Below are 21,880 nucleotides of genomic sequence, written 5' to 3' on the forward strand. Positions count from 1 at the left end.
GACCAAAATCGAGCTACATTTGATTTACTTATTGTCAGTTGATCTCTGTTTTGCAAAGGACACAAAGCTCACCAGAAGAAAATTTAATGCTGGACAAGTGCCCGTAAGTAACCAGGCTATTTGTAAAAATCTCTATGGAAGCGCTTATACAAAGTTATGCTATCAGAAGAGATAATGTGCTGATTCGGGTCACAATTTGCTCAACCACTTCAAAGACAAAAGCTGAATACCAGAAAGCCAATTTTAGGGAGCACTTGTATAACTTTCTGCAGATGTACTCCCTGCCTGGAGTCATTTGTGGGCTCTACACTTTCAGCACTTTACAAATAAAAGTTCTCCATTATTGCTAAAGACACTATACACATTTCTAGGCACAGTAAGGTCACCGTTTTTAAGCCTGTCTACCTAAAATTATACCTAAGTGAATGTTTGATTTTTAGGAATTATTGATATAAGCTTATTTTCCTTAGGTAAAATTACTTTTTGAAATGCATTCAACTCACACAGTTCATCATGCCAAATATCTAGAGCTGGACACTAAATAAAAGCAATTTGGATCTCAAGAGCCGCCCAGAACCCACAACTCAGTTTAATTTCAACTGAATTCGGGTATTCAGAATTTCTGAGAGATAAGCCACTGATTGGGTATTTTGCCAATCTACAAATGGAGCATCTCGGTTGCACAGGTAAACACATGTTCCTAGCGACTCCTCCTCAACTCTAATCTGCCTCTCCGTCATCCTTTCTTGCCTCAGTTTGACCGAAGATAACTATGTTTTCCCTGGGATGGTAGAGAACTAACACTACCACACGTATCTCCTCTCTGCACAAAAAAAGTCTAAGGACCGACCTGGTAAATTAAATAGGTTTCAGGGGCAGATTTAAAAACAAAGAGTAATATAGCTCAGTTAAATCAATTTTGACTTTCTGATGCAATGAAAATATGTCGTCTGAGTAGAACATGATTTTTTCCAGTGGTTCTGTGTGCATTAGTACAGAAGCAGAAAAGTTATTTAAAAAAGGCAAGGCCATCCTTTTTAGCGTTTTGTCTCTGTAAATCTAATCTAAACTTCTAGGAATAATGCCTGATTTTCAAACTACAAGGTTACCCTTAAGTGGGTTCCTTCCTCCTTATATAAATTACAGATATTTACAAACCTAATTCCAATTTAAAATTTTATGCCTAAGAACTTCCTTAATTATATGTTTGGATTTTGGAGAAGATAGGAACTATGGACTTCTTAGGTCTGCTGCAAACTAAGGTTCTGCCCAACAGAAGACCCGAGAACCTACAGCAGGGAAAAATGAAGCTACACATTGGGGCTACGTCTACACTAGCACCCTTTTCCGGAAATGCTTAAAACAGAACAGTTTTCCGTTACAAGTATTTCCGGAAAAAGCGCGTCTACATTGGTAGGATGCTTTTCCGGAAAAGCACGTTTTCCGGAAAGTCATCCATGGCCAATGTAGGCGCGCTTTTCTGGAAAAAAAGCCCTGATCGTCATTTTCGCGATTGGGGCTTTTTTGCGGAAAAGTCTACTGTGCTGTCTACACTGGCCCTTTTCCGGAACAGTTTTTCCAGAAAAAGACTTTTGCCCGAACAGGAGCAGCATAGTTTTTCCGGAAAAACACTGACAATTTTACAGTAGATCGTCATTGCTTTTCCGAAAAAGCAAGCGGCCAGTGTAGACAGCTCACAGCTTATTCCGGAAAAGCGGCTGCTTTTCCAGAATAAGTGGCCCAGTGTAGACACAGCCTAGGTGTCTAAACTACAGGATTTTTTTGAAAAAAGTGGCCTTTTTTCAAAAAGACTTCCCCAACATCTAGACTGCCGCCCTGTTCTTTTGAAATAAAATCGAAAGAACCCAGTGTTTTTTTCAACCATGGTAAACCTCATTTTATGAGGAAGAATGCCTTTTTTTGAAAGTGCTCTTTCGAAAAAAGGCATTCTTGAATGCAAACAGGGCTTTTTCGAAAGAAGCGGCTCGCTTTTTCGAAAGAAGTGGTTGCAGTCTAGATGCTTTCTTTTGAAAGAGGCTTGTAGTCTAGATGTAGCCATTGATACTAGGGATGTAAAATCCTGTTTAATTGGTTAACCGGTCAAATGTTAAATTTAACCATTTCAACAGGGGTGGGTGAGCATCCTCCCCCCTGCCCATGGTGCAGCAGACTGCTCTGGCCAAGCTGGGCTCACCATATCACACCACAAGCAGGCAAGGAGCTGCTCCAACCTGACTGGCCCGCAATGCTCCCCATTCACGGTGCGGCAGGCCCACCTGGACTGGAACAACCCCCCTGCCTGAAGTTGGCTGCAGGTATAGGGTTGTGTGTGTCCCAGCACAGCCAGCCCGCTGGTTGACTCATCAACTAGGGATGTCCGAGGTTATTTAGTAAGTCCAAAAACAGCACGCAGTGTTAACATCTCAGTGCACATAAGCAGAAATTGCTTTTAATAATTTTACTGTCCTGTAGCTCAATGCTAGTCAAAGACACCAGTATTTTTAACCTAGGTGAAACAAAGCCAGTCTGGAGTGCAAACAAAGTTGATGAGTTACGACAAGCCAAAAAGACTAAGAAAATATACAGAAAATAAGAAACTTGGTAAAATTAGAAATAAAAAATTCAAAGACCTTAATTTGTTTGACCCTAAACTTTCAGAAAAATTCTACTGCAGTATAAGTTCATTAGATTTGTTTCAAGATTAATTTTTAAAGAAAAATAGGAGACCATATGGATCAATTGTTGAAAATGAAGTACAAAGTTGAGTCAGGCATCTAAGTCAATTTAGAAAACAGATTTAAAAAAAATCTGAGCACACAACATGCTGGTTCTTGCAAAACATGCATTACAAAAAATGCCATGTACAGGAACGGTACATTATTGCTACTGTTCTTACCCTGCCTTCTAAAGTCACTTTAGAGACCAGAACTTTGCATCTTGACAAGGATTACATAAAAATCCTACCACTTTGTTGACAGTCTCCATATCACACAGGTTTTCCACTAAAATTCGACATGCTTCTTCTTTACCCCAATGAGCAGCAGCATGAAGTGGTGTCCAGCCATCATAATCTTTAATATTTACATCATAGCCAGCCTGTATTAAAAGCCTGAAGGGATTAGAAGAATTAGATCTACTATACCAATGCCAATAATAATTAAATTGCCACTAAGTGATAAATCATTAACAATTTTAATTTTTCTTGCTTTCATTTCACTGTTCTCTCTGTGTCTGAGCAGTAAGTCTATGTTAAAACAAACACTCGACTTAAAAAAAGTCAACACATCTTACCAAGAAATATTTTCAGACACTAAAATTCCCAAGATCATGACAACAAATAAATAAAAAAGTGCCTATTTTGTCCACATGCATTTAACATTTTACATATTGCTAGACAGTTCTCCCTCTTTGAGAGAGAGTTTTATACAGGAACAGGGAATACAAACTACTCTCCTCCTCTCCCCCCCTCCCCCCCCCACTTAGGAAAATATGACCATAAAAGCTCAAAAATGGTCAGATCTTGTTATAATAGGTAAACTATCTTGGCATTCACACCTCCAGATCAGCTACTAGAAGTGGGCCTTATCCTCCCCTGATTGGATCCACCTCGTCATCTCTAGCCTGCATATTTATACCTGCCTCTGGAAATTTCCACTACATGTATCTGACGAAGTGGGTCTTTGCCCATGAAAGCTTATGCTCCAACACTTCGGTTAGTCTATAAGGTGCCACAGGACTCCTCACCGCTTTTGCAGATTCAGACTAACACGGCTACCCCTCTGATACTATCTGGTACTATTTTTTTTAATTAAATTTTTGGTGCTGAGGTCATCCCTTTAAGATCACATGTGACCAGTGCTATGCAAAACAGTGCTTAGATCCATCAATGAAGCTTTTCTCAGAGCCTGTGAGACCGCTCAAATCAATGTCCCTTCATCATACATTCAACATTACTGATTTCATAGGTCAAGAACCATAAATAATCAGCCAATACTTCCTTGAATGATTCCTTAGCAATATGGGTGTGAGTCTGTGTGCGAGTGAGAGAGATCACATATACCATAATATTAACAAAAGTGTCAAGTGTCCTAAAAGTAGCATCTTCCAATGATTTAACTTTTAAATAGACTGATGAAGTGACCTGGTCTAACAGTTGAAGAACCATGGAAGGGTATAAATGAGTTATAAACCTCCAAAAAGGTAGTCAGCATATTTAGAGAAAAAGAAAAATTATATATCCAAGAGGTAATTTTCATAAACAATGTCTCTTAAAAATTAAGAGCAGCAAACACTATTTAGCTGAAAATATTGAGATCTTACCAGAACAAAAACCAATTTTCCTACTGGAAGTATATTGAGATAATTTGATGTGATATGGTTTTCCCCTAACATAATATTTAATAATCCATGCTGGAGATTTAGGATGGGGAGAACACTCAATTAAAAATTTTTTTAATAAAATGTCTGAGTTAATAAATGTCATGTAATTTTAACTAAATTAAGTAAGATAACAAAATATTTGGCAGGTATACAAATGCACACATTTTATCAAACAGAAGATGAAGTGCATGTGTGTAGAGATCTCTACTTTTGAAACAGTGACTGATACTATTCACATAGCCTATAATAATATTGTGAATAAGTCTAATGTAAGGGCCTGTCCACATGCAGAAACTGACAGCTACAACATGCAATTATGTCACTGCTCTGGAATGAAAATTGACTTTCAGTATAGTTTTTATTCCTCTGCTATATGAAAAAAATTAGAATGGATTGTTCCCATTGGGAGTTTTAAAAGCATAAATAATAATGATATTGCTATAATTCTATTTTCTATGCTTTGGTATGTAGAGAAGGTTTTGACAGTGTCACAAGCTGTGAAGTTTATTCAATGAGGGGTTCTTACTTACATTCACTGTAAAGAACTTCACTGTTCATGCACTGGCAAAGCAGTAGAGTACATTTATACTCATTTTAAAACCACTTTACAATGCCAAAGTGGTCATAAGTCACTTTAAAGAAAATCAGAGAACATGTGTTTTTATTAAAGATACGATATTTTACTTCCTTTCAAAATAGTTATGTCAGAGGTAGATAGATCACTAGTATAAAATATAAGCAGTTAGGGTCTTGGAGAATCTTTTTTATGTATTTCAAAACTAGAAAAGTGCAGAATACATATAGCAGTCTCAATGAGCAGCAGAAATCTTTAAATTTAGTCAACTAGTAACTAAAAAAAATAAACTCCATAACTCTTAATGCCTAACATCAGATATTTCAAGAACTCAGAGGAACTTACATTAGAGATTCTGGATCTGTCAAGTTTTAATTATATTAACACAAAATCTCATATTCTAACTCATTTTGTCATTCCCATTTCTATTTTTAACATATTAATAAGGCATGTGAACACGCTGCTTTCCTTATAACAAAAAATGTCTTTTTAACTTGAACCTGGTTTTGCTTATCCTCCAGGGCTGTACAATATTTCTTGAATTCCATATTTTTTCTTCAAGTTTTCTAAAACTATTGGTTCAAAAATATGATCTTTATATTTCTAAACAAAAGTTTTGGCTCTAAATACAAATTTGATGGTGAAAATTTACAACAAAAAAGCAAAGAACCTGTGTAACATTATGTTAGAGTTGTAGAATTATGGACTGGGACCAAAAATTAGCATTGGGATGCCCACCTGACAGCCCAGCAGAGCATTTCATAAGGCCTCTGTCTGACCTGCTTCAATACCATATATGATCAGCTAATTCGTTGGTGTTTGTCATCACATTTACATCATTTGTAAATAGGCAAATGTGTAAATAGGCAATAGTACATAAGGATAAGAGAAGCCTGAAGATGTACAAGAAAACAGCTGAGTTCTCTTAATGATTGACATCAGTTTTAAAGCCATTCCCTAAAAATTACTCGTTTTTCTCTCTTCTCAAACCTGAATAACTTTATACTACAACCTCTGGACTATTTTTACAACATAAAAAATAAATCATGGTTTTAATCCATGTATATCCACCCGAAGATAACTAGCATAAAAGAAAGGTATCCATTTTCATTAATATATTAAGTCAAAATATCTTTTAGAAATACTATGGATTTTTTGCCATGGTGATATTGAAGATTCAAATTCAATGTGTACAATACTAAGTTTTGAATAACTCAAGTAAAAGTCACGACATTGTATAAAGTTTCAAGGTCAGCTGAAAACAGAAAAACATAACTGTGAGAAATAAGTAAAGGTAAAGATCACAAGCTTCCAAGATGCAATTCACAAACTTTCAATAATATTAATGCCAAGTTATTTTCCACTAATGTCTAGACAAGCTTGGAGACCATTATTTCTACCATTTAGAAATAATACTTACTTTAAAACTTCTGTATACCCTTTAGCAGCAGCTACATGAAGTGCTGTACCACCAGATTTTGCATGCCTGACATCATTTATACGGCCACTGTTAAGCCACTGTCTTGCATCTCTAAGCATTATTCGTTCTTCTTCTTTTCGAGCTGCCTCTATATCAACCCCTAATTGGAGAAAGAAAGTTTCACTTCAAACAAACTCATCGTTAACTGATAATTCCTGTACATTTCTTGTATGTGGCAATAAAAACTGAGCTGGGTAAACAGTACAATTTCTGTATTGAAAATACACACTGAAAGAGTCTGGAGCATCAGTTTTAACATGAAAACATTATTTTTGCACAAATGCATTTTTTTTACATTCATATCCCCTAGAATCATTGAGAGACCTACTAAAAATTGGCCTTTTTATTTTAAGCCTACATTGTCATGGTGATGATGATTACTACAGTGGTCACTATTAAAAAGATGAATAATTTGTCGTTATTGTACCATTGCATCTCAAATAATGTGATAATTCCTATATCATAGAGCTTGTGATAAATGCTGAAAAACAAGATGGGGGTGGCAAAGGGGTTCCAATTACATGTGCAAAGATATAAGCAATGTTTGCTGAAAATTATGTTTCCCGTAATTAAGACATTAATTTTTAGAGTTACTGCTGCTTTCCAAAAAATCTTTCATAAAAAGTAGTTTCTGGCTTCTCTGTGGGAAGATGATTTTTTTTCATCCTGGTAGCCTGACCTTGGAAAAAAGCTTGCAGCATAAATAGAAGCATATCATGAGCTTTCCCCTTACTTCTCGTAATACAAATTTTACTGTTTTCTAACAAAGGGCAGAATAGAAAGAACACTTAAAGTTCAATACAGGAAATTCTGCCTTAAGACAGCCCAAGTTGCGACCCCCTGAACTCATAACTATTTTTGTAAGTGCAGAAGGGGCTGAAAACCCCCGACTTATGTCCTCAGCCCCCATTTATGATGGCGTATGGTGCCTATCGTAAATGCGGGTTCGAGTTAGGACACCCCCAACTTGCAATGCTTCCCCAGGAACCGATCACCTTGCATGTCAGGGGCCGCCTTGTTAAGCAATTTAGAGTGTATAAAGTTAATAAAAGGATGCTAAGTGTTAAAATGAGAATGTTACAATCTCTTCTACAGCATTTTCCATAAATACATGTCAAAGCACTTTCCAAAGATGTCAATATCATACTCCCTGTGTAAGCAGAAAACACCCAGCACAAACATTTTAACTGACTAGCTACAGCAAGGTGAGCACAGAAAACTATTAACAATTAACAGTGAACAGAAAAGATATGGGGGCTGTAACTAAGCAAGAGTCTGACATTTGTGCTCAATGAGAAAACTGGACTCAACAGCTGAAAGCAGTATACAAAAAAAAAAAAAAACACACCACACACACACACCCACCCACCCACCCAGCTCTAGGAAGTGTGGTTATCAAAAGCTCAAATCAAAATTGGTTGACCTGTAATAAAGACCATGGGCTGTTTGACTAGCGTGGAAGCCAATCTTACACAAAACACTCTTCAATGGAGCTGTGAACGGCATCTATCATAACCTTGAGCATGGTGTTCTGGATTTCAAATGCTTACCGTTAGTTATTGTCTTTGCAAGTGAGTTGAGAAGCAAACTGTGCTAGGCTCTGCACAAACGTATGATTATCTACTGGTTAGATCTTGTTATCTAAATGGATGTGGTAACAGACAGAAAAGTATTTTTCAGCCCTAGTGTGCAGACAAAGTACATCAGAGATTAAAAGAATTGCCCAAATCACATAGGAATTAAGTCAATCTCTTGCGTCCCCTGTTCAGCTCTATAATCACAATAGCACCTGCATCTGACCCTCACTTTGAAATCTATTTTCAAATTTTACTATTAAATCCACTAAAGATGACAGTAACTTCAGGATCTAGTTCAGGGTTAGCCCCTGGCAGGCTGTCGCCACATTATTTACTTACACCTCTCCAGGTACAGACTCTTGCAGTTCCTGTTGGACATAGATCCCCGGACCTGACCAATGGAAGCTATGGGAAATGGTGTGGACTGGGACATCACTTCCATCAGCTCCCAATAGGGCTTGCAAGCGGGGCTAACCATGTCCAGCCCATGGGCCAGTTATTGCTCACCACTGCTCTAGTCTAGTTGATGGCTTCAAGGTAACCATGAGCAATTCCAGAGAGGAATTTACCATGTACTCTGAGGGTTTCCAGTCAAGCCTCAGAATTGAGGGTATCAAAAATTAGAATGTGGCTATCAACCATTTAGAACATATGCAAAGATTTAATCAGTGGCAGATGTAGCCTGAATTTGAAGTATTCTTATCATCAGGACAGGAAATCTGGGCACACTGTATTTGATAACTATGTTATTTTTGTCTGGGGTAGGGTATGTGGAATTCTAAGATTACAAATTTATTATAATTGTCATCAAGCATTAGAAGGTCAGAGTTAATTGTATAATGAGGACAACAGGTTTGTTGAAATGAACAGAACAATGAGAATATCAGTATGTTGACACTATTGAACTATTAAGAAGGAAGTGGACTCATGCTTGGAGATTAATATTATGTTTGATGTAAATTTTGCCTGTAGTTATTATTTCCTTGCATTTTAAGTATCAGAGGTAAATAAATACTGTATACAAGGAGAGCACAGTAGGAGGCAGCGCAAAACAGAGATGCCTTGAAGGGCAGTTTTATCAATGGCCAGTTTTGAGACTCTTCTACATTTCTCTCAACACATTGCCCCTGTATTTGCCTTTACTCCACCACCCCACCCCTGCAGTACAAGCAATAAACAGACTGTTGTTCAATTAGCAGTTTTTATTTAGGGAAAACAGCAGGGAAATGAAAAGTGGCAACTTGAAGGGGGAGGGTAGCTCAGGAAGGCCCATGGACCTACCTTTTACCTCCCAAGATCCTGGAAGGTTAGGCTCCCTGAGGTTCCTCCCACACACCCACCACCGCCATGTTCTGGAGCTCTGGCATTCTTTTTGCTGGTCTGGGGCTCAGAGAGAATGGATTCATCTCCCCACACCTCAATGAGGTCCAACCTCTCCTGGACACTTCATGCTGGCGCACTTCCACACCCATGGGAACTCGAGCCCATGGGAGCAGAAATAACCAAACTCGTTGCTGTGTTTGAACTGGTCAAATTCATGTACATGTGTGTCACAGTGGCTATGTCTAGACTGCAAGCCTCTTTCGAAAGAGCCTCTTTCGAAAGATACTTTCGAAAGAGCCTCTTTCGAAAGAGAGCGTCTAGACTGCACGTTGAACTTTCAAAAAAGCGGCTTGCTTTTTCGAAAGAAAGCATCCAGTGAGTCTGGATGCTCTCTTTCGAAGAAGCCCTATTTACATTGAAGAACGCCTTCTTTCGAAAGAGGAACTTTCGAAAGAAGGCGTTCTTCCTCGTGAAATGAGGTTTACCACCATCGAAAGAAAAGCCGCGTTCTTTCGATTTAATTTCGAAAGAACGCGGCTTGAGTCTGGACGCAGGGCAAGTTTTTTCGGAAAAAGGCTACTTTTCCCGAAAAAACCCCTGAGTCTGGACACAGCAGTGCGCTGATCGCTCTGAGATGTTACAATTTATATACAGATTAAAATATCTGCAATATAGACTTTCACAATTCTCTCCTCAAACCTGAGCAGACTTCAAAAGTCAAAGATGTTTTCCCACTGATTCTTAATGGAATTAAAAAAGTAGAACACTCATTAAAATGAGTGCTCACTGCAGTAAATTTAATATAGTAAATTTAGGCTTTAACACGGGTTGTCAATTTCAAATTTAATTTTAAACAGTTTTAAAAGAAACTTAATTGCAATAAAAATAAAACAACAATTTTTATTCACCCTGCCATCAGGGTATGATACAATGCATACATTTTTTGCAAAACTAGCTATGTGATTGTTTTTCTGCCCTTGTTTCTTTTAGGGATGGCTTTGTTTAGCTGACTTACAATTAACCAATAAGCCTAGCCTTATCAGATAATCTTCTCAACTACACACATTCCCCTGCACCTCCTTGCTGCCTCTGAATCAGAGGAAACAAGCGGGGGAGGAGCAGGAACCAGTGCTGGGGGGGGGTGCTGGCTTAAAGGCCGGTTTCTCAAAGCACTGGCTCCACAGTGCTGCCTGCTCCCTTTCCCTCTCCTCCCAGCGCTGCCACCTCCATCAGAGGCAGTGGGGGAGACTACTGCAAAGCAGCCTCTATCTGTGGTGAGCCTGGACCTGTTGCTGGCAGAGGTTGCCCCATGGACAGAGGCTGCTCTGTATCCCACGGAGCAGCCTCTATCCGTGGGGAGCTTGGACCACCAACAGACATGGGCTGCTGCCATCTGGTGCTGCTGCATCTGTATCAGAGGCAGCAAAGCTGGGCATCAGGCAGCCCGTCTGCGCAGAGAGCTGGTTTTTAAACTAGCTCCCTTCAGACCAGCGCCCCTGCCACCCCACACTATTGCCTCTGATACAGAGGCAGCAGCATGGAGTAATAGGGGGCTCCCAGCGGGGGCTCTTGTACATTTCAAAGGAGAAATGCAGAAGTGCTTATCAGCTAGTTGAGTAGTCGATGGAAATTCCATTGACTACTCAAGTAGTAAATTACTCACTATTTAACATTTTTAGTCCCCATACGTACAGTGAGTTAGCCTGTGTGTAAAGTTACTCACATTCATGTTTTCTAGAAAGAAGCCCAAGACCTCTTTCCATCAACAAAAAAGAGAAGGGTTCCAATGACAGTAAGGAAGGAACTTCATAATTTAAAAGAGAAAACTCCCTCAAAAGGCCTGTATTTGCACTGTTCAAGGTTAGTCATATGCATGGAGATCAAAGAAACTTCAGATTAAACATGGATTGACAATTTTTTGTTATGACCAGGATAAAGAATTTTAGACATTTGTTGCTATACCTAGCAAACGTCTGCATCTCATGAGACTAATAGCTACAGAGGAAGCAAATGTTGCCAAAAGGACAAAGTAATTTTCACAATCAAATTTCCACAAACACAAGAAAATGGTGAAAGTCATAACAAAATGTGCCAGGTTAAATAAAACATCCTGTGCTACAATTGGCACCAAAGTGGGAGATGAACTTTTCACGTGACAGGCCAAGATGATATTCTTAGAGAAACTTTAATTTCTGTACACGTACTGGGTATGTACATTCAAAGGGTAAATGTGTTTCATATTTCCTTAAATGAAATTTCCTCTTAACTTTTGTTTTGAAAATAAAACAAGAACTTTACATGTCTGAGAAGCAGTTTCTCTTGGAGTGCAGAGGAGATAAAACATAACCAAATCCACAGCTTATAGGACATGTAAATCATGTTCTCCAAATGGCCTATAGATGGCGATGCAGTGCCTCTCAGCTCAGCAATATTTGACTTTTTACAAATGCTTGCCAACTTTACCTCAGGTAGGCTAGCAATTCAAAAATTGTTAGTAGAACAGACTGAAAAATAGTCTAAATGCTTTGAACTTAATTAAGCAAAAAGTAGTACAATGTAGTTCTTAAGTAGATAAATAAGCTGCTCAACAAGCATTTTCTTAAACAATCTTAATTAAAATGCTAAATCACTCACACAGTACACTAGCAAGAAAGACATGTTTATAGGTAAATTTAGGGTGGCCATCAAGATACCTCAAAAATATAGGATGATTTCATTTAGTCTACAGGGGTACGTCTAGACTACAGGCTTTTGTCAACAGAAGTTTTGTCAACAGATTGTCAACAAAGCTTCTGTCAACAAAGAGGGTCTAGACTACATCCAGTTCTGTCGACAAAGCAAGCCGCATTGTTGACATGACAGTGTAGACGCAAAGGACAGTGTAGATCCAATAATGCTTTCTGTCGACAGAACTCTGTCGACAAAAGGCGTTATTCTTCGCAGAATGAGGTTTACTGCCGTCAACAAAACTGCTGAGTTCTGTCGACATTCTGTCGACAGAACTCAGCAGCAGTGTAGATGCAGGAATAGTTTTGTCAACAAATGTCCACTTTGTCGACAAAACCCTGTAGTCTAGACACACCCTAGGGGGTTAAGGGTAGAGGGTGTGTGGGGGGAGGGGGGGAGAGAGGAGATTGTTCAGGAGTCAGGGCTGTGGGTAGAAGGGGCCCAAGCCTGGGGGTATAAGAGTGAATATGGGGAGGCAGAGTGGGAAGGAAGGAGCAAGGGCACCATTTTAGGAGGGCTGGGGGCAGGGGGCTGCTACCACACGTACCAGGTCACTGCTGCTCATTTCTCATCTAACTCTCAGGGAGCGAGGGGAAAGTTCACAGCCTGCTGAATTCTCCCTCTGCTCTCCCCTGGGCAGCCAGGAGCAAGAGGAAGGCTCAAGCTAAGCATTTTCCCCTTGCTCCCTGTTTCACCTACCTGGTTACCTGCTGTTTAGCAAGGCAGCCTGTAGGCCCTGGGAGCATGGCCCAGCTAGGAGTAGCTGCAGCCAAGTGCCCCAGCCGGCCCGCTTCTTGCCATAGTGCTGCAACAGAGGCACACTAGCTTACTTTCACCTCTGGTCTCAAGAGAAAAAGAGGACACAAGACAGGTTGCCTCTATATCAATATCCGATAGAGGACAGAGTAGCAAAAAATGGGACTGTCCTCTATAAAAGAGGATAAATGACCAGCCTAGGTATGCTAGGCACGTAAAACCCCATTTTATTAGTTAACCAATTAAAGAGGGCACAGGCGGGGGTGCCCAGGCTCTGGATACTGGAGCATTCTCTGTCTGTGGGGTGCCTGGACCCACCATGGACAGAGGGATTCTCTGGATTACTGGAGCAGTCCCTGTCCTTGGCTGGACCTTCACAGGGAGCTGCTCCAGCCCTCACCGGTTAACTGGAACAGGTAAGCATCACCCTTAATGGGTGATGCTTACCAGTTACAGGAGGTCCCCGACTTGCGACGTGATTGGTTCCAGAAAAAGTGTTGCAAGTCGGGAGCATCGTAACTTGAACGCTTATTTACAGTAGGTGCCACGTGCCATTGTAAATGCAGGCCGAGAACATGAGTCAGGGGTTTCCGGCCCTTGCTGCGCTTACAAAAATGGTTATAAGTATGTGGGGGGGGTGGCGGGGGAGGGTTTGGAACTCAGGAGGTCACATCTCGAAGGCCTCCTGTATCTGGGTTAACCTTTCACAGCCTAAGGTACACTGTGCAAAAAAAATCAACTCACTTTTACTTCATGGAACATGTTTCCATATATAACCAGTGGTATGCATATAAATAAGGTTGAGTCAAACACTGCATTTAATGGAGACACTCCCTCAGAAAAAAAATACAAACACACCCCAATAATTACTATTTACATTGTTTCTATTTGACGGAAGGGTGCATAATTCTTTCAATCTCACTATTATATATTGCAGATCCCTGGTGGTAAAAAAGCACCTTTAACCACATACTTTATCTGGCCTCTGCCCACCAATTCATTTCTTCAGAATTCACTCTACCATTCTAAAACTCATGAGTAGCTTCAAAAAGCTGCAGTTAAAATAAAAAGAACCATGCTGCCACAAAAATGTTTTCTTTTCTCCAACAAAATATTGATATTTTGCCTTTCACAGTTACTCCTGCAAGCTTTGGTCCTGCTGAGTGACAGCTTCTCTGCATGAGAATGTTATAGGCAAAGTTAAGGACAACTGCACCAGTACTCACTGTCCATGATGCCAGCAAGAACATCAAATTTTGAGGTGTATGGTTCCTGAGTGGTTACCTCTCTTCAGTGGAGAATCATTCCTCTCTCCCTCTCTAATGTGATTTTCTGGGCTGCCCAGTTTCCTGACTATACAGAGCATTTCCCCAGCGAGTAAGACTGCTTAAATAGGCCTGTTTGGCTTTCTCATTTAGAGGCTATGAATAACGTAACTGCTTCCCAGCATGTTATCACAGCTCTTTCTAAGCAAGCACATTTATTCTTAAGATTAAAGCATTAAGGACAACAAAATAATATGCTTTCCAGAGACCATCCCATCTCCAAGAAGGGCTCTAGGAGATGTTCAGTCCTTCAAACCCTACCAAACAGGTATTTTGCATTTACTCAGAATAAGCAACTCCATGAATCTGTGAATCACTCCTTTAAATGGTCTGCGCCTCTGCTCTTGTCCTCATGTAACAAGTTATCAAAAGACAAAGGTCACCTCCTCAAGACTAAGCTTCAAAAGGTTGAATTCTTGCATAACTGGAAGGGGGGGCCAATTGCATACACCTCCCCTTAGAGATTTATTAAAACTTGTTTGATGCTCTGTATACTGCTGTATTATGTACTAGGACAAAGAGGTGGGGGGTTGGTAGATGGGAAATTCTACCCAAGCTCCAGACTGAATCCCAGAACAGCTGGATATTTCACCTACTGTCGAAACAGCAGTCTAGCTGAAGTTGTAATTGTTAGCACAATGATTCAGAGTTAATCCTACTCAGAGATAAGAGAGGAAGCTGGACTTGATGACCTCCTGAGTTCTCTTCCAGCCCTATGGTTCTATGAAGTTCACATTTGAGTTATTGATCTGATTGTAAGAAGTGTGTGTCTGTGTACTGACTGAAACTGTATGAGCAATCCTGGTATTGCTTAACTGATATTTCATATAATATTACTAAGGGCTGTGCCCTCTACTTGCTATGCTGGCCAACCCCACCAGTTGCCGAAGCTGCACCAGCCCCAACTCTCTCCTCCTCCTCCGTCACTGAGGCTACGCCAGCCATGGCTCTCCCTGCCCCCTCCCCCGATAACCATCCACCTGACCCTGCGATGAGTTTTCCCAGCCATGCTGGTCTCAGCCCTGGAAGCCATGACGGCTGAGAGCCTGACCGGAGGGGAAGCCAAGCCTCCATTCGACGGAGAGTAGCTCGTCACTAGTGACAGCGGCCAGGCGGGCAAGGCTGAGATGGACTGCAGGCCCACAGCAGAGGAGTCCGGTGGTGGAGCTGTGGGCACAGAGAGGGTGGCCTGTTGGGGAGGAGGTGGTGGACAGGCTCCATTCTGGCCTAGGTGTCTCTGCTAAGCGCTATGCTTTCCTGCTTGCCAACTCTCTTCCCACAGCTGCTGAGGCCACACCAGCCCCGGCTCTTTGCCCTTGGCAGGACTCAGGAGCCAGGGGAGGAGGTGGCCAGGCTGCAGAAGCCAGAGCCTGGCAGAAGGGAGCGGAACAGGGAGCTAGAGCTGCTTCCCACCAGGGCCTACTGACCTTCCTGCAGAGGAGCCGGTGGCCAGCAGAAAGCACAGGGAGTACCCCAAGCCATAGATGTTGCTTCCCCTTTTGACTCTGCACAGGCTAAGGGACAGGGAAACACAGAGTAACGTGATGACTTCGCTTGTCCCACAAGAAAAAAATGTTTTATATATGTAACTTTATATGCAGATGAGGTATGCATACAATTTTGAAAAATGAGGCTCATTTCTTTCTATGTTTGTTGATTCAGTAATACACCAGTAAGACACCAGTATATCAGATCACATTCAGAAATTTCCTTACCACCAGAGTTTCATTTTGTTCTATTTAAATTTTGAAGAAAGCGGTAAGGCAATCAGCAAGATGCTAATCAGAAATCCCAGGAACACAGGATCAAAATTTAACCTTATTTGTGTATTGGGGAAAAAACATACAAACACGCTTCTGGAGTGGAAAGAAATAAATTACACCATAACATTAAAAAGCAATGGTCACACCAGAAACTAACTATCTTTATGTTCTGTTTAATATACAGTAGGGATATCAACATGTAGATGACTATATGATTAAGCAATAAGCCTGGGCTTATTGGTTAGTCTTATCGACTACATGCATCCCCCACCCCTTTGCTGCCTCTGACACCGAGGCAGCAAGGATGGGGGAGTGGGCACCACTTCTCAAGCAAAGCTGGCTTAAAAGTCGTCTCCCCAGAAGTACCAGATCCACTTATCCTCAGTGCTGCTACCTATGATCTAGGCAGCAGTACCTAGGATGAAAGGGCAGGCTCCATATGTACTGGTACCACGGGACCCTCTCCCCCCTTGCTGTCTCCTACAGAGGCAGTGGAGGGAGGGAGGAAGCAGGAGCCAGTGCTTTGAGGAGCCGGCTTAAAAGCTGGTCCCCCTCCAGCAACAGCTCCACAGTTCCACCCATGCCCCTCCCCCACCTCTATAGAGGCAACGGGGAGAGGGGAGAAGGAGAGGCTACCATTAAGTAGCCTCTGTCCATGGCGGCCCGAGCTCATCGCGGACAGAAGCTACTCTGTGGCAGCAGAAACTGTCAGCAGGAGGTCCGAGTTCCCTGTAAACAGAGGTTGCTCCAGCATCTCATATGGGGAGCTTGGATCCTCCCCCCCACCCCGGCAAAAAAGGGCTGCTGCCTCCCCATGCTTCTGCCCCTCTATCAAAGATAGCAATGTGGCATGGCAAGCGGAGCCTTTATGACGGAAGTTGGTTTTTAAACTGGGTCCCCTCACGGGTCAGCTCCTACTTGGCACGCTGTCTGGAGGAAGAGGGAGGGGGAAAGAGGGGAGAAGGAGTGTCTGATGTCCCGCCAACAGAGGCTGCTTCCTGGGAGTGTGGTCGGGAGCACATCGCCTACTGGCCCTGCCTGCAGGCACTATTGAATAGTCATGTAACCACTAAAATGTCATGTGGTTACATGACTATTCAATTACACACCATCTAAAATCCTTAATATAAAGGCTAAATCTCTCTAGTCCAGCAACATCCATGGTCCAGCATGATTTTAGTTAGCCCTATATCCACTTACCAGGGGTGTGGCCAAGTTTCCCATGGTCCCATAAAGCTTGTTTACAGCCACCAGTCCTGGCTCAGTGTTTTGTGCTGTTATTTAGCTCTATTTTACCCCTAAATATCTTCTAAGATCCTAGTAAGCAGTGGAAATGTTTTATGAAGACATAAAATATTCTTGGTCTCCAACAAAAAGAGAAGTTTAAAAGTTATATTATCTATAACTAAGGCTATAATTTAGTCATGCTAGTCACAGATTCTTGTGACTTAAGCAGATCTCAGAGACTTCTACGGACCTTGAATTTTTGTTTTTTGCCTTTGACTTGTACTAAAATTAACCAAATCAAAATCTTAGCCTCAACTACAGCATGACAGAGCCATGCTATTACTAGCGTGGTCCTATAAGAGTTCAAATTCCTGCATTTGAACAAAGAGCCGACTTTCACTGTTCCATATCTACCCCAAAAGCCATTATTTATGGCTCCCTAAGAGACTGATAAATTGACAGGCTTCCCTGCCTTGGTTAAGATTCATGTCTCAAACAAAATGTATTAAAAGTTACCTCAAATATATTGTATATGTTTTGTGTTTATGAATACTGTGCGTGTGTGTATTAGTGAAATTTTCACTAATCTCTTATTACAAGTTATTAAATTGCAAACAAGTAAAATCAAACTATGTTAGTGAGAAGGGAAGGTTACTCACCCCAGTGCAGTAACTGGAGTTCTTCGAGATAGTTGTCCCTAGGGGTGTTCCACCTTAGGTATGCCAGTGCTGCTGCACCCACCAGTCAGAGATTGTTAGTGGCAGTGTCCCCCACCCCCGGCTGGCCCCACAAGCTAAGCTCTGGCACGAGACACCTAGTGTGTGTAATGAGCATGCGCGGCCAGACAGTTCCTCAGTTCTTCTCTGATCTGGACCCAAGCAGGATCCGAAGCAGAAAGGAGGAGGGTAAGTAGTGGCACACCCAAGGGGACAACCAGCTCGAAGAACTCCAGCTACAGTACAGGGTGAATAACCTTCCTTTCCTCTTCGAGAAGTGTTCCCATGGGTGCTCCACTGTAGATGACTACAGAGCAGTTATCAGTGCTTGGAGGTGGGGCCTTTGGAAGGCCTGTTCGGCTGCTGAAAGTACAGAGGCCAAATGGAGTGTGAATGTCTGCATATGACTGAATGGCATAGCAACAAGTGAAAGTGTTAGCAGAAGCCCATGTGGCTGCTCTACAGATCTTGTCCGTGGGGATACTGTGGAGGAAGGCAGTGGAAGTGGCCACTGCCCCTTGCAGAGTGTGCACGTATGGATTAAGGAGGCTGTTTGTTGAATATAGCATAAGCCAGTCTTATATAGTCTGAGATCCACTTGGATAGTCTGTTTAGAGATCGGTAATCCCCAAGATTTCTCTGCTGAGGAGACTATCAAGCGAGGTGTTTTGTGGAATGAGAGAGTTCGTTGCAAGTAGAAAGCCACTGCCCTGCAGATGCCCTCTTTCCCTGTCGTCACTACGAGGTTTGGGGAAGAAGACAGGTAAGTAAACTGGTTCATTACAATAGAATGAGGTAAATACTTAGGGAAGGAATTTAGGATAGGTCTGGAGGACCATCTTGTCCTTGTGGAAGACCGTATAGGGCAGGTTGGTCATTAGTGCGCCCAACTCTCCCACTCATCATGTGGAGGTAATTGCCACCAAGAAGGCCACTTTCATGGATAGGTGGAAGAGGGAACACGTTGCTAGTGGTTTGAACAGTTTGCCCATTAGAGCCCTTAGTACTAGGTTAAGGTTCCAGGTGGGGACTGGTTCTTTAGTTGGTGGGAAAGTGTTACACAGACCTCACATAAATCTCTTGATTGATGGGTGAGAGAAAACAGTGATCCTGTAGTAGAGGTGGGTGAAACATGGATATGGCTGCGGGGTAGACCCTGATAGAACTGAGGGATAGACCTGAGTTTTAAAGATCTAATAAGTAGGTAAGTATGAGCAGGATTTCTGTATGAGTGGGGTTGTAACATCTAGATGAACACCAGCTGGTGAAACGAAGCCATTTTTGAATATAGGTTTTTCTTGTTGCAGGTCTGCGGCTGTTCATGAGAATGGTTTGAACTTCTATAGGACAGTGGATCTCTGTCATGGTTAACCATCAAGGAGTCACACATGCAGGTGAAGGCACTGGATGGCAGGGTGATGGATCCTCCCGTTCTCTTGCATGAGCAGTGACGGGATGGGGGGAAGCAATGTAGTGGACGCCTAGCCATGTGTAATAGAGCTGGATACCAACTCTGTCTTGGCTACTTTGGTGCCAGCAGTATCACTTTGGCTCGGTCCTATGTTATCTTTAGCATCACTCTGTAAATAAGTGGGATCAGTGGAAATGCAAATGCTAGAGGTGCGTCCCATGTGATGCTGAATGCATCCCTCAGGGAGTCAGGGTCCAGTCCTGCTCTGGAGCAATAATGAGGGCACAGTGAGTTTGTGTGTTGCAAAAAGGTCCACCATAGGGAATTCGCATTTGCGAAACAGCTGATTGATGGCCCATCTGTTGATCTCCCACTTGTGGTTGAGGGAGAAGTTCCTGCTGAGATCATCCGCTAACATATTGTCTTTGCCTGAGATGACTGTGGCTATGAGATGAATGTGGTGAGGAATGCACCATTTCCATAACTGTACTGCTTCCCGACAGAGTTGGCAAGAGCGGATGCCACCCTGATTGTTGATGTAGTGCACTGTTGTCGTATTGCTAGTCAGCATACACATGGTATTGTTGAGTATTATGTGGGAGAAGTGCATGCATTTATACGGACTGCTCTATGCTCTAGCAAGTTGATGTATCTGCGTTCTTCATCCCATGTCCACCTGACTTGGACTACCTGATCCTGTAGGTGAGCCCCCCAGCCTGTTAGTGAGGCATCTGTGGTTATTGTGATCATTGGGGGGGAGGGGGTCCGTTGAAACGGAATTCCTGTGCATACATTGTTGGGCTTTGTCCACTAGGTAAGGATGCCTTTATGCTGCATAGAATATTGAGAGATTAGTTCAGCAGGTGTACATGTGGTCTGTACACTGACCTGAGCCAAGTCTGCATCGGCCTCATATGCAGGAATGCATAAGGCACGACAAAGGTGGTGGCTGCCATGTGACCGAGGCAGCACAGGCACTGTCTGGTGGTTATACAGGGGCTGAATTGTGCCAGATGGACCAGGTCCTGAATTGCTGTGAATCTGGGCTGTGGGAGCAAAACCTCAATGAAATCTAGTGTGTGTCAGGTGCAAGACACACTTTGCTGGGTTTATGCATAGCCCCAATCTGTCGAAAGAGCCCTGGGTAAAGGTCAGTGCCTGCTGAGTATGGTGAGGCTACTGTCGTTGACGTAGAGAAAAATGGTGATTTCCCTTGTTCTGAGGTGGGCAGCAACCACTGCTAACACCTTTGAGAATACCCTTGGGGCAGTCAATAAGCCAAAGGGCAGTACTCTGTATTGGAAATGTTGGTTTGCCACTGTGAACCTGAGGAAGCGTCTGTGTGAGGGGTGTATTGCAATGTGGAAGTAAGCATCCTGAAGGTCAAGGGTGGACAGCCAATCTCCTTTCTCGGGGGACGGTATGACTGTGGTGAGGGTTATCATTTTGAATCATTGGCATTGGACATACTGATTGAGTCTACTGAGATCTAGTATAGGTCTCCAACCCCTGTTTTCTTTATTGTGAGGAAATAGTGAGGGTAAAACCCTTTTCCCTCCGTGCTTGAAGGGTACCTCTTCTATGGCCCCAATTTCAGGAGACGATGTGCCTCTTGCATGAACACCATATTGTGACGGGGCCCTGAAGAAGGACGGGGATGGTGGTTGTGGGTAGGGGTTGGAGGTAAAGGGAATTACATAGCCCATGTTGATGATCTTGAGAAGACATTTGTCGGTCATAATTGATTGCCAGGCAGGACAGAATGCTGCTAGTCTGGAGCCAAATATGGTGTAAGGCTTGGATTGTTGCCGTTGATATATGGGGGCTGTCCAACCCTCGACCAAGGCTTCAAAATGATCGATGTGCTGGAGCCTGCTCAGTGATGGGTTGTTCCGATGATTATCTACATCTGGGCTGTCTTCAATGTTGTTTGTTATATTGCCTAGTGTGGTTGAAAGGCGTTGGTTTGTATCTGTAGTTAAATTGTCTGTTCTGCTTCCTATTGGCAGGAGGTTGGATGTCAAGCATTTAGAGAGTGACATAGGAGTCTTTCAGAGACTGAAGAGTGGTATTTGTAGTGTCTGCGAAGAGTCGGGATGTCTCAAATAGAAAGTCTTCAACTGTGGTCTGGACTTCTTCAGGAAAAGTTGAGAGTTGGAGCCAGGATGCATATCTCAAGACCACTGCAGACACCAGAGATCTGGATGCTGTATCTGCGGAATCAAGGGCAAACTGAATCGCAATTCTAGATATTAGGCAGCCCTCCATCAGAGCTTTGTATTGTTCTCTTTTGTTGTCTGGTAGAATTTTAAAAGAAGTCGACAATTGATTAAAGATATGATGTGCATATTTGGAAAGAAGCGCTATGTAGTTGGCGATGCGCAGCTGGAGGCTGGCAAAGGAGCCTTGTGGGCAACATAATATTTTCGATCAAGTCTCTTCAATTGCAGTAGGATTGTCACCAGTGTTTTCCATAGAAGGTTAGCTGGGTCCATCAATGCCTCATTCATGGATATTGAGAGTCTGGTTTTCACTGAGGCATGAAGGATGTTAGTTAACTTATGCTGTGTATCCAGAGGATTGGAGAGGGATATTTCCAGTTTGTTAATTACCCTCTTAAA

General features: G+C 42.3%; 1 protein-coding gene across 6 annotated transcripts in view; it reads right to left on the bottom strand.

Moving 5' to 3' along the window:
* Positions 1-21,880, bottom strand: part of PPP1R12A (protein phosphatase 1 regulatory subunit 12A) — a 181,790-nt gene that overhangs the window by 71,853 nt on the left and 88,057 nt on the right. For all 6 annotated transcript variants that reach the window (XM_075932387.1, XM_075932351.1, XM_075932358.1 and 3 more), the window contains exons 4-5: positions 6,375-6,534; positions 2,965-3,109 (exon numbers count right to left, since the gene is read on the bottom strand). In XM_075932387.1, coding sequence (XP_075788502.1) covers positions 2,965-3,109; positions 6,375-6,534 — 305 coding nt within the window. The remainder of the gene's footprint in view (positions 1-2,964; positions 3,110-6,374; positions 6,535-21,880) is intronic.

The sequence above is a fragment of the Pelodiscus sinensis genome, chromosome 1, assembly GCF_049634645.1.
Source record: "Pelodiscus sinensis isolate JC-2024 chromosome 1, ASM4963464v1, whole genome shotgun sequence".
In the NCBI taxonomy this organism is placed as follows: Eukaryota; Metazoa; Chordata; order Testudines; family Trionychidae; genus Pelodiscus; species Pelodiscus sinensis.